The 13,296-nt window shown below is 45.0% G+C and overlaps 1 protein-coding gene across 4 annotated transcripts in view; it reads left to right on the top strand.

The window, feature by feature from the left end:
* LOC147015414 (E3 ubiquitin-protein ligase MARCHF3-like) overlaps positions 1–13,296 on the top strand; it is a 223,654-nt gene that overhangs the window by 110,931 nt on the left and 99,427 nt on the right. For all 4 annotated transcript variants that reach the window (XM_085850146.1, XM_085850147.1, XM_085850143.1 and 1 more), the window contains one exon: positions 8,137–8,349. In XM_085850146.1, coding sequence (XP_085706272.1) covers positions 8,137–8,349 — 213 coding nt within the window. The remainder of the gene's footprint in view (positions 1–8,136; positions 8,350–13,296) is intronic.

The raw sequence follows: 13,296 nt of genomic DNA on the forward strand, positions 1-13,296 counted from the left end.
GGGATCCTGTGTCGGAGTGGCAACCTGTCCAGGATTGTGCCCAATAGCCAAGGAGACTGCTTCGGCAGCACCAATGCTCTGTACAGAGGATGGTCCCAATGGATGGATGGATGGATGGATGGTTTGAGCTGTCTAGTCTGGGTTCGATTCCCGTCTCGGTGATAAACATTTGCATTGGTGCTTCACAGACAGTGTGATGGAATGCAAAGTCTGCTGTTCTTTGGGTGGTCGTTAAGCTCAGTGTTCCATCTACTCGCATTAGCTGGTGGACATTAAAGATCCCATGGTCTCTTTTGCAAAGAGTTGGTGGGTTATTGCCGGCATTCTGAATAAATTGCAATTTCCTGCTCTAACCTACAGGGGGGCACTGCATCAGTGGCACCTACTACCCTGGTCGGAGAGTAAATGCGGCTGCTTTGTCAAGTTATTGAAAACTGCTTCTGTGTGCAAACAGTTGTGATGCAATAAAACAGGAGGCCAAATTCCATCATCCATAATCCAATAACTCTATTAAGATAAGAAAAAAAACTTGTGGCTGAACTTGCCCTTCCCTTCAGCCCTTGTGTTAAAACCAAATGTAAAGCAAGAGCAACTGTGTGATTAAATTTTATGACCCTCTTACTCCCACCAATTGTGTGATTGTGATGAGTTGTATGTCAAGACCTTTATGGCTTTTAATTGAAGGAATCTTTTCAAGCTACACAATCTACTTTCTCGTTTAACTTAAAGTGGCAGATTTATGCCCATTTCTGATTATCGTGTTGTACGCGACCGCACGTGCTTCCAGCAAAAAAAGAGGCACAAGATTGAGGGTGGAAGTGGATGGTTCGCAAAATTAGTTCCTTACCAGCTCACCTGCTTAGGAGGTGCCAGCTTGCTGGTATCCTGTGTCGGAGTGGCGACCCGTCCAGGATTGTGCCCAATAGCCAAGGAGACTGCTTAGGCAGCACCAGCGCTCTGCGCAGAGTATGGTCCTGATCTCCTCTCCTCTCCTGCTTTGGAGACCTTGCACTTTAATATTAATTGCTGTTCTCATATTTGCAGTTACCAGGCTTTAAGCAATGTGCAACCTTTAAGATTTTGATGTGCAACCAGACTTTAAGCAATGTGCAACCTTTAAGGCTTTAATGTGCAACCAGGCTTTAAGCAAACCTGACTGCTTACCCTGTAATCTAGATATTGGGTTCTCGGTCCATAATTCTCACTTACTCTTTCATTTTTTTTCTTCTTCTTCATAGTTGAATAATTTTATTTATCCCCCCATTGGACTTAGTCCAAAACAGGGGCTTATGGATTTGGTCTCGATTTTCGTGTCCATGCGTGTGTGCGTGCGTCTGCGACCATATCTCGGACTTGTATGCACCGATTTCATTCGGACTTGGCAGAAAGACGACGTATGCTGGTATACATAAGCACATCATTTTGTTTCGCGACGCGATCGAAGTTGGCCCACTGGCGGCCATTTTAGTTGTTAAAACCCGATGGTGAACACGTACGTCCCCAAGCATTTCTCGGACATGCATTTACCGATTTTGTTCAAACTTGGCCCACAGTTGATGAATGATGACTTATATATGCACGTCGTTGTTTTTCGAGATAGGGTACAAAATGGACGACTGGTGGCCATTTTGTTACTTAAATGTGTCCCCAACCATTTCTCACACATGCATGGTCCGATTTTTGTTCTGACTCGGCAATTGTCACATGTCACAAATGTTCTTGTATGTCACATGACCACTCAAATCAGTTGCACTGACACATAAATCTTGTAAATATGGGCTAGCCCTTTAACTCCGTACAGAAAAAATTACTAAAACCATGGGGATATGACGTTTTACGTCTTTTTCTCCTTGTTTTGTTTATTTCACAGCTCCATTACATTCCATTGATTACTTGGTCGATTTGGAACTATGACTGGGGGCATATTGTAGATATGCCTGGTGTTGGCTTAATCGTTAGGGTGGTGCGTTTGGGATCCTCGGATCCTGAGTTCAAATCCCACTTAGCTGCGGTGATACCTGGTGCCGCTTGGCTCGGTGAGCTTTTCCCATTCGTGGTTTTGGCCGTGAAAGGGTAACAAATTCATAAATTAGAATATTTATGCGATTTCAACATTTTCAATGTACATGTGTCAGAACTTCAGCATAGTTTTTTTTTCCCCCATACAGTGCTTTGTAGGGGGAGGAGTGGGGTAATTTTTTTTGGGGGGAGATTTTTTTTTGGTGCCCTTGACTTGAACATGGGTACTCCCAGCACGTACGCAAAATCAGTTGGAGATTGGCCCAGCCGTTTTTTGTCCTGTGATTTTCAGAACTACACAAACATCCATACAGAGAATTTCCTTGAGATGGAAATTTTGTGGGACCGGGATAGCTTAAAACCTTGCCCGGATTCTGAAGTACCTCCACCCAAAACTTGGGGCCTTCACGTGCTACGGTTTGGCCATGAAAGAATAACGTACAAACACTTGAAAATATTTATATAGATTATTACACTGTTTTATTATGAAGGGGATAGTGATAAAAGTACTAAATCAGACATTTCCCATAACAACTTAGTATGTTCATCTTATTTTTCCTCATCTTTGTGGGTAAGGTGGACTAATAATGAGGATGCTTGACCCAAATCCACAAGTATGTGGGCTCAAGTCCTCATGCTGAAGACATCAGTGTTAATGATTTGGATTTAAAAATTCCTGAAACCAAGTTAGTCTCAGGACAATTACCATGTTATCATATTGTCAATAAAAACCAAGCAATCTCAATAATGACCTTCAGAAAGGGAGTAATTTGCCTGCTCTTGATACTCTGAACTACTTGAGATGCGATTCCATGCATACTTCATGGTCGGCTCTTTACAGCCGGAGGGATTCAGCAGAACAATTTACACGTTGCATATGTGAGTTGCACCACCCAGCAGGCTGGCAAGGATCCTGAGTTCAAATCCCACTTGGCTGTTGAATTAATACCAGGTGGGGTTGACTCTGCCTGTCACCATTCCGAGGTCGGCAAAATGAGTGCCAGCTTGCTGATATCCTGTGTCGGAGTGGCGACCCGTCCAGGATTGTACCCAATAGCCAAGGAGACTGCTTAGGCAGCACCAATGCTCTGTACAGAGTACGATCCCAATGGATGGATGGATGGACCGCCCACATCCTCCGAATAAAATAAAATAAAGCAAATAATAATATGACTTAATGAGGAACTTCAACACAGAAAGAAGCCTATTAGGTCCATCAAACCCTGCACAATGGTTACCAACCTATGGGTTTTGTCCATGTCGATTCTTTTAAAATGCTGAGTCTTTTAAGATGAGAGTCAAGCAATAAATCGGCATGTAACATGATTAAAGTCTATCGTATGACTCAGCCAGGATTCAAAGCACCAGCCTCCCAGACTCAGAGCGGATGTTCTAATCATTATACCAATTAGTCTTGTTTAATTATGACCTTCAGGTCATTATTAAACAAGATGTGATTTAATAATGGCATTCACCACCGAGCAAAGGAATATTAATTATACAATGACCTTCAGGCATGCATTTAAAACCGAATTCATAGATTGTCAAGGGGCACTTGGTCTGACAATTTGCATCCACGATCATTTAAAATCCTGATGGCCTGTCCAAAATACAGGCCCGGTGGCAGCATTAACACGATGGGTGTGGGATTTGGGGGGGGGGGGATCTAAACTGGACAGGTCAGGTACCCAAACCTCGCTCCCCTGTCCCCACACCCATAACGCTGGACCTACCAAACCCCTCAGCTTCTTTTTAGGAGGTGAGGAACACTGAGGTCAAGTGAAAAGAGCATGAATTATTACACCAAAGGGTGTCATCAACTTTGATGAAGTTTGAAATCAAATTGAAGAGATGGAAGCATGTTATGCGAGTGGGAAATGCTAGTTATCAATCTTAAACATTTTAATTTTATCATCATGAAGGATGGCACTGAGGGGGCACAAAGGTACACTCACATGCCAAAACACAGACCCTAATGTCCCACCAATTTGGTATAATGAACGTAATACCAGGCTCCCTGCCTAGGCCTTCGGACTTCCCAACATGATGATTCCTTTCTCTTCCCAACGGATAATCACAGTGGGCAGGTGAACCATGTGAGAGTTTGTTTTTTTTCATGCTCCCCTACACAATAATATGGCGGACACTTTTTGCTTCTCGCTATCTCGCTACAACCATTGCATTTGCATCCTCCTGATGTAGTCGCATTTATTTTTCAGAGGAAACAATTCGAATTCCATTTCCAACTTCAGAAATAAATAGAATGTCTTTTTTTTTTTTGGTTGTTGTATGTATAGTCGAGGCTCATTGAAGAGCGAGTACTAGTATACTGAACGGATCAGGAGGCAATAGGACAAAAGGAACAGCAGGTCAGGTCAGGTATGGGAGCATGTGCTGGAGCAGCACGTCACTGCGTTCACTTTCCGGTACTCCAAGGACCTCCGTCTGGCCATCCTTCAGGCAGATGCCCGGCCCATCCCCATCACCTTGAGATGCTGATCAACCTGCTGCAACCACGAGGCACGTGGTTGGCCCATTGGCCTCCTCCACTCACGAGGCTCCCTCGCTGAGAAAATCTGGTGAATCAAACTCCAGTAACAACTGGAAATAAGTCAGAGATGGTACCACCACATCTCACAGCACTCTCAGGACCAGAGTATCGTTCAGACATCAGATTGATCAGTTTTGGTGGCACCCCACTAAGACCAAGAATCCTCCAGAGGGAATCCCGATTCACTGAATCAAACGCTTTACAGAGATCAACATAGGCTGCAAGCAGCCCCTGCCAAACCTCTCGTCTGCGTTTGATGAGGACCCGAAGAGCAGGGATAAGGTTGGACATACGGAAAGGGAGGGGGAAACACCAACAGCAGAGTTGAAGGCCAAGATAGAGGGGGACATGGACAAACAATGGGTGTGGAGGGGGGGAATGGGGGCAGGAATGGATGCAAAGGGTGGACAAAATGGATACAGAAGGGCAAGATGAATCAAGGAGGGAAAACTGGAAATTTGGAAGGAGGAGGGATTGATTGGGGTTTGGGGGGGGGGGTGGAGAGGGTAACGACAATAGAAAATATCATGGTTTTTTAGCTTGGGAACAATCTGAGATGGTGGTGAGCAGCTGTCTTGAAGATGTAGAGGGAAGAATGACATTGAAGAGGATGTGGAAGTTGATTCCCCGGGCAGGAAGGAAGAGAAACAAATGAGTGCAGTTGATCCTGGATTTAGGTCGTTTTACCAGAAGGGGGTTGATGGTCGACTGTGTGAGCCCAGCAGAAACCTCAGGAGGCAGAGTGGGTGTGGGGGGGGGGGCAGGAAAGCATGGAAACAGCAAACGGTGCAAGACCAGAAAGGAGGCGGAAGAAACCAGAGACCACTGACATGTCTGTGATGGCGTAGTGATAGGCCTATAGACTCAGCTTCATCATGGGAGGTTCCAATAATCTTGAAGGCCTTGGTTTCCTCGGCGTCAAGCTGAGCAAGATGTGAGGCAGGGGAACCAGCCCAGAGGAGAGAGCAGTACTCCATCAAGCTGCAGATGAAGGTCCAGCAGGTGGATAGGAGTTCAATTTTGCCAAGGAAGGACTGTACCATGGAGGATGCACAGTCGGTGACTGACTTTGGAGGCCAACTTTGAAACGTAGTTTGCCCAAGAAAGATAATGGCTGATCATGAGACCCAGGAATTTGAATGACTGAACTTCCTCAAGATGATCGTTAAGAAAGTCGATAGGAGGGTTTGCCCGATGATCTTTTTGGATAGAGATAGTGAGAGTGTTATATTTGTCAGGATTGAAAGACATGTTTGTTTGTTTTTGGAGACATTGTCGAGGTTTGTGCGAGAGCTAACACACAACACAACAGCAAGGGGGGCATGAGACAAGAGGGGTGGGAGAGGGAAGGACAAAACAGTGGAGAACAGACACATTAGGAGATCTGTGAAAGGGAGAGGGATGGGGCGGGGAACACGGGGTATACAAACAAGATGGACACCACAGGGACTTTCAGGAAGGAAAGCAGGGAATTTGAAGGAGGTGGGTTTGGAGTGGATTAATGGGGGTAGAAAAGATTGAGGTTTTGGACGGAGGAAGATAGGAGGTGGTGGTGAACGGCTGTTTTGAAGGCCTGGAGGGAAGAATGGGATTGAAGAGAGTGAGGGAGTTTATTCCAAAGGCAGGAAAAAAGAGGAATGAAAGAGTGAAGGTGAGCAGTGATTCGTGATTTTGGTAGTTCTACGAGAAGGGGGTTGCTGGCGGACCTTGAGCACCCTACGGAAATTTTCGGGGGGCGGGGGTGGGGGATATCGTAGACAGAGCAGGGGTTTAGGGGGAGCCAGAGATGGCATCACCACAGAAAGCGATGGGTTTTGGACAAAAGATTTTGATGAAAACACCGAGTTTAGGCATTCAGCCTTTTCACGTGCGGTATCAGCAGTGCTGCCATTTGAGGTAAGGGAGGGGATGGACGGGGAACATACACCAGAAACAGATTTGATTTGACGCCACCAGGATTTGGAGGAGGGAGAGAGGTTTGAGAGTTCAGACTTGAGATGAGAAAGATGTTGTTTTCTGGCTCTCCTGGGGGGAGATACACACTTGTTCCAAGCTTTATGGAAGGAACTGAGATTGTCCTCAGTTGGGTTTGATTTCCATGAGGCAAAGGCAAGTTGTTTCAGGACAACTGCCTCACCACAAGCTTCAGTGAAGCAAGGGCGGGAGGAAGGGTAGGACAACTGAAGACGAGAGGGAATAAATCTGTGCATGAGGGAGAGCAAGTTTCTTTGAAAGAATTCCCAGGACCAGTTGATGTTGGAGAAAGTAGCGATAGGAGACCAGTCTATAAGTTTGAGGGCTGCTTGGAGACCCTGCCAGTCGGCTTGAGTGAAATGTCAGACTCGACGGCGGTGAGGTGGTTCTCTGATAACAGCCAGAGAGATGTCCACTTTGACAAGGAATTGTTCAGAAGAACCGATTGGAGCGGAGGAAGAGCAGCAGATATTGTCAGGGAAATTTGTCAAAATCAGATCCAGAAGAGATGGAGTACCATTGGTTGAGATCTGTGTCGAGACGTTGACCAATTGAGTCAGTCCCAATGAGTCGCAGAAAGCTTTTGCTGAAGTGCCATGACAGGTGAGAGATGTACCCACACCTAGCCAACTGGCATGATGGCAATTGAAGTCGCCACAGGTGAGGAAGAGAGAGTTCGGATTAGAGGATAAAAGTTGGTCCATGTTTTCAGATAATGAGGTGTAAATGGAGTCATTACTATTTTGTGGACGGTGCAGTACACATATAAACATGAGGTTGGAATGGAGCGGAAGCCGTAGCCAGAGGCATTCCTGGGGGTGTGGGGGAGTGACGGCAGTGCATGGAGATTGAGCAATAGAGTCTTTATTCCCAGTCAAGTGTTTCACCAGCTTGTGGTTTTATCCAGGTCTGCAGAGAATGAAGAGACCGTCTCTCTGAAGGATGAGTGATGTCACGGCAGAGGGTGGAGTCCTCTGCAAACACAGTATGTAAATCAGATTTTCCAGAGTCAGAGAGATGATTAATGAAGACCAGGAAAAGGACTGGGCCCAGAACACTGCCTTGGGGCACTCCAGCCTTGACAGGGAGAGGAGATTAAAGGATTCCATTGAGGGCCACACAATCACTCCGAGAGTAGTGGAAGTCAGTAATCCATGCGTAGAGTTGGCCTTGGATGCCATAGGCAGAGAGTATGGAGAGTAAGGTGGGGTGAAGTGACCTAAAAGCTCGGTGGAGTGACCTGGTCTGAAACCAAATTGCTGATCTGAGATGAGTTTGTTGGAGACTGGCTTGGTGACAGTCTCAGAATACTTGTCATCCATTTTGCGTGAGCCACAAGAGCATTGTTTCACCTTGCCTACTGACAATTCTCTTCTTTTTACCAGATTTTGGAAACTTTTTATTTTATTTTTTTCTCCGTGCAGCCATATTACCTTATCCGCATGTTTGATTTGTAGCTTCAGAATGTATCGGATATATGAATTGGAGTTTTTTTTTCGATGCTGACCATATTTGTTCGTTCTCAGAAGATTATAGGCCTACATGTGCACATGTAGTAAGATGCTCTCTGAATGGCTGATGTGTGTGTGCAGTGGCTGTATAATGGCGGTTCAGCACGCCAGAGACGAACACTACTCACAGATGTTCTCTGCTTTATCCTCGTATCTCCACTTGCTGCCGTGTCTGGCTGGTTGTGTTTGCGTGGTGCTGCCGGACATCTGCATCTCGGGCGTGGTCGTCTTGAAGCTTGGGGCCTAATTGCCCTCACAACTGCCCTCTTCACCATCTACCTTTTCTGGACAGCTGTGAGTGTTTCAGGTTGCTAATGTGATAGTTTGTCTATTTTTTGGTCATTTTGTGACTTATTCAAGAAAAAAAAAAAGTTTCGCTTTTATTGGGAACAACAGCAAAGGAAGTATAATCATCAATAAAGCAAAACGTGGTTAAAAGAGTTCAAGGCCATTAATGTAAATAATAATGCAAAGCAAAGGACCCAACAGCATCAGCAGTATCTAAGGAGACCACTCATGTTGGTTCTTGTCTGCGATCCAACTAATTATTTTACCGTTGAGTCAGAAGTAACATTGATCAGAAGGAAACATAAATGGATGGATGATCAGTCGGAAGGTGATAACAGCTGACATTTGTTAGAAACTGTAATAATGGATTCCAAAACCTTTCTTCATTCTGCGAGAACAATGAAGCAAGTGCCATGGAAATGAAGTGTTACGGCATAAATGAGTGGTTGGGATGAGGAGTCTTCCAAGTGTAATGAGAACTGTTGTGGAAATTCATCCAAATCGAGAGCCATGGAGATGAAACTGATGTGTCTTCCTGAATTGAACAATTTCTTCCTGATAAGTGTCTTCCTGTGTCTTCTTGATTAAACTGATGTGTCTCCCTGTGGACACCATCAAATGCTGGCTGAAAGAAGAGTTGCTGAATAGGGATGTCATAGAGCATTAAAAAAGTAAGCTTAGGAATACATACAGTGGTCCGACAGGATGGCCCAGAGGCATCGCAGTTACCTTTGAGCTGTGTGGTGTGGTTTAGATTCTCAGCCTGACTATAAACTGTCAGATTGGTGCCTCACAGACAAGGCGTTGCATCACAAAGCACTCTGACCCCCAGGTGGACCTTAAGCTTGGTATCCCGTCTGCTAGCATTAATTGGTGGATGGTTAGAGATCCCATGGTGGTAGTCGCAAAGAGGAGGGGAGTTATCTCCGACACCCTGGAACAAGTTACAAATTCTTGCCCGAATGTGCAGGGGAACCACATCAGCCCCACAGCTGCACCTTGGAAATGATGCAACCAGCGAACAAATTTGCAGTTGAATCTCGTATAATATGCATTCATAGACAACGACTGTTAGTTTATCATGCAATGCATAGAGAGATCTGATGTTGTGGAATAATATTATAATTGGAATATCTGCATTTTGTGCTCAAAATATTTATCTGTGTGACCCCGCACTCGACGATCACTTGTTATTTGAGTAGTATCCGCATTGGATGTGCACCTTTTGCTGTGTTATGGGATACTATTCCAAGTAAAATCTCAGGGGTGGGAATGCATACCCATGTGTTGGTCACTTGGATGATTCTTCATCATATTGTTGTGGGCCGGGGGTCGGTGGCGAGAACGATCGCTAGGTGGGGGAGGTTATGTCGTCTCCCACCAGACTCCCCGGAATTGTAGGCCGTCGCTTTGGATAATTCCGTGAGCCGGCGGGTCGCTGAACCGACTGTGGACGCCAATATCTCAACCGCATAGCGTAGGGTCTGTTTGTCTAAAACCAATTTACCTAATTCACTAAGCGATTTCGACTACCGCGGAAACTACGCCCTCGGCACGTCTTGCTCGAACCGGGTCACTCTACCGACTGCGGTAGAGTTCCAACTACCGACTACCAACTCCGGTTCGGGTGCAGCTGAGCAGAAACTGCCAAAGCCGTGCTGGCTATGATAGACCGATTACCGGGGATGAAACCCCGCTGATACTCAGACCCGAACCATGCTGGACCAATACAAGAGAGGACGGAAACGGACTGGGAATATTTCTAATAAAGGTTTATTAACAGTAAAAAGACACAGGCAAGACTTAACGTGAATATGCAAGGAATATTTGTTAGGATTCAAGCACTTACACAGTTCTACTTAAAGACGGCCCACATGCAGACACACACACACAAAAAGAATAGAAACCCCAGAGTCTTTATTTGACCCATCACAGCCGTGAAGAGAGACAAGCTGGGGGTCAGAGTTCGTGGGTACCTGGTCGTCGAAGGAAGGGAGTCTCTGTAATACGGCACCAGCCAATGGTCATCGGCCTGGTCCCAGTCACACATGGGGGACTCATGGTTCGTGGCGGAACTCGGGTGGTGAATAGTCGGGGTCCACGGAGGGAGGTCAGGGTCGCTCTGCCCTTCCTTGTGGAGGCCCAGCAGAGACGCATTTGCCACCTCGATGACCCTCTGCTCAAGCCTCGTTACAGCAAAAACTAACTAAGAACTCGTAACAGCCCCTCCTAACCACTGCTCGTAACCACTCAAGAACTCCAGCGCAACCCCAAAAAACACGACCCCCTCGCAATCCCACCCGTCATTTTTATAGATCCTCCTCGATCGGAGAGGGGCCTTGGTGAAGCCGATGTCACTGTTCGCCCCGATTGGATGAGGCTTCCATGGGTCCGTCCTTTCTGGGCGGGATCTCGGCCAGGCCGGAAAAACCCGTTCACTCTACTGCAGACTCGCTAAAAAGGACCCACCGCCAGATTGAATTGGGACGCTGGAGGAAGCGGCAAGGAATGGCTGCAAGACCCTGCCTTGGCAAGTCAGAGTGCTTCTAGACAGTGGGTGGGTGGTGGATCGTGATGGGGAATGGAATGGTTGTTGGTTGTTCGTTGGATGTAAAGATTTAATAACCTAACTAAAAAGAAGTTGCAACGCACGTTTTTGATTTTCCCACTGGACAAAAGGAAAGGGATCTGACTACACATGTACCTGACGCGATAATTGACTTTTGGGACCTGTATGTTGAATGCAAATGGTTTCTAGATCCGTAACAATATTATTAAAATAATTATAAATAAACAGGAAACAAACATTTGTATATGTGGGAAAATTATCGCTGCTCCTATGGTTGGCAGCGAGTGTCCCAGAAGCAGCAGGGGAAAGAGAGTGGCATCTCCATATTGAGGAGAATTGATTGCTCAGCTCGTGGGTTGCCCACTACAGTTCACCAGAGGACCTGCGTTTGATTCCTGGTCTGGAAGTGTAATTTTCCCACATATACAATGTTATTGAAATTCTAATCTTAATTTTGTACTTTAGTCAATCCTTAAAGTATTATACTGCAGAAGAAAAGAAGTTCCATTAAATGAAACTTCACTTTTTGTCTTTAACTGGGCATTTTTATCCACCGCTTTGCTGACAGATTTAATCAAAAGACTGCATGTTGTACTTCACAAACATTCTGCTCCATTCACTGTTTTCACTCTATAATTTGCCAAGGTCATCGTTCATTTTCTTGGAAGTCAGCTTACATCGCCTTAATCAACCAACCTTGCTGCTTTTATATGGCATGAGAAAAAGTCACTTCCACTTCACTACGAAGCTGATTGTTGTTTGCTTTGGTTTGAACCTCTGCTTAAAATGAGTGAAATGAAACATTTTGAAAATTTTGAATTATTCTCACTGAGATTTGAACATCATTGTAATGCATATTATCAAGTTGTTTCAGCTTTATTTATACAAGAAGATCATTTGTAATACCGGTTACCAGTGGGTGGTGCAATATGATACACATTTACATAGAGATAATTGGGATCTTTCCCCCACCTTGAACCCCCTTCCACTGTTATGCTACCCAGACAGAAACAATACCTAGAGTACTCTTAGACAACATGCAAACATAGGTTGGATTTGGTTCAGTAGTTTTGTAGTTTTGAAAACACTAGTAGAGTACCCACTTTACGGGCGATCTTGTTCCAAACATGCAACACATTCTACTGACGCTTACCTTTATTTGGGCGGTGTTTAGGCAACTGACAGCTCTATATGCAAAAAAAAATTCACCTGGGTTACGTACATGAAGCAAAAACATACCCATTGCCTATAATTCAAAACACCTCACTGCACTGGAAAACGTGGGGACAGAATACTGGACTGGAAATGGTGGAGACTTGTAATACTCTCTGCCACTTGGAGGTGGTGCTACACGATACACATTTACATCGAGAATTTGCATCCCCCCCCCCCACATGCCCCAAGACCACTGGCAAATATAAACCATCCCTATACATTAATTGGGGTCATGCTGATCCTCTTTAGCAAGTCGGGATGTAATCAGCCCAGAACTATAGGAGTAGCGTGACAAACACTGGTCCGTGAATTTATAAACAACCAAATATCGAATTTCACTTTTGTGGTATGTATAGATAAGTGGAAATCTAATAATTTTATAACAAACTGCAGTGATAATGTTGTACAAGGATAAAAGACTTGATGATTTACCTTGTATAGCGGTATCGTTTTTGAGTATCATTGTATGTATTCCGAAGTACTACTACTTTAATGGGACCAATTATTCCCATCTTATTTTGAGGTCAGCCATGAGTAAGTTTGCTTCAAGTCTTTCACGAACTAGCTGGTCATGCCCGATGGTCGACTGCAGCAGATTTGGGCAGGAATTAGTAATTTTTTCTGTGTACCGGTTATAACTCGCGTACTCTTCATTGAAATGCATCATGGGATCTTTACCATGCACTAGCTACTGCTAGCAGACTTGTAATACCGGTTACCAGTGGGTGGTGCAATATGATACACATTTACATAGAGATAATTGGGATCTTTCCCCCACCTTGAACCCCCTTCCACTATTATGCTACCCAGATAGAAACAAGACTTAGTGCACTCGTTGTCTTAGTGCACTACTTCGTCTCCCCTTCAAAGGACAGTGCATTCGTTGATGCAACACCAGCTGTCTGCGAAGTACCATTCCAACAGTTATTAGTCAGGACACAAACTGAATACAGACCAGAAAGCTCAGAGGCAGTGCGCTCTACTTACGTGCCATACTATCAGACGTCGACGGTGAAATACAATAAAGGACAGGAAATTGAGATGGGTCAGAAAGTAATAAGAAAAATATGTAATGGCAACCAGAGGCAAATGTGGACAAGAGTACAATGACAGCAATCCATGCTGACAAAATTTAGCTCAAACACCTGCTTCCTTTAAAATAACATAAT

Source organism: Eptatretus burgeri, chromosome 12 (assembly GCF_056783735.1).
Source record: "Eptatretus burgeri isolate ZD-2024b chromosome 12, Ebu_testis_v1, whole genome shotgun sequence".
NCBI classification, from domain to species: Eukaryota; Metazoa; Chordata; class Myxini; order Myxiniformes; family Myxinidae; genus Eptatretus; species Eptatretus burgeri.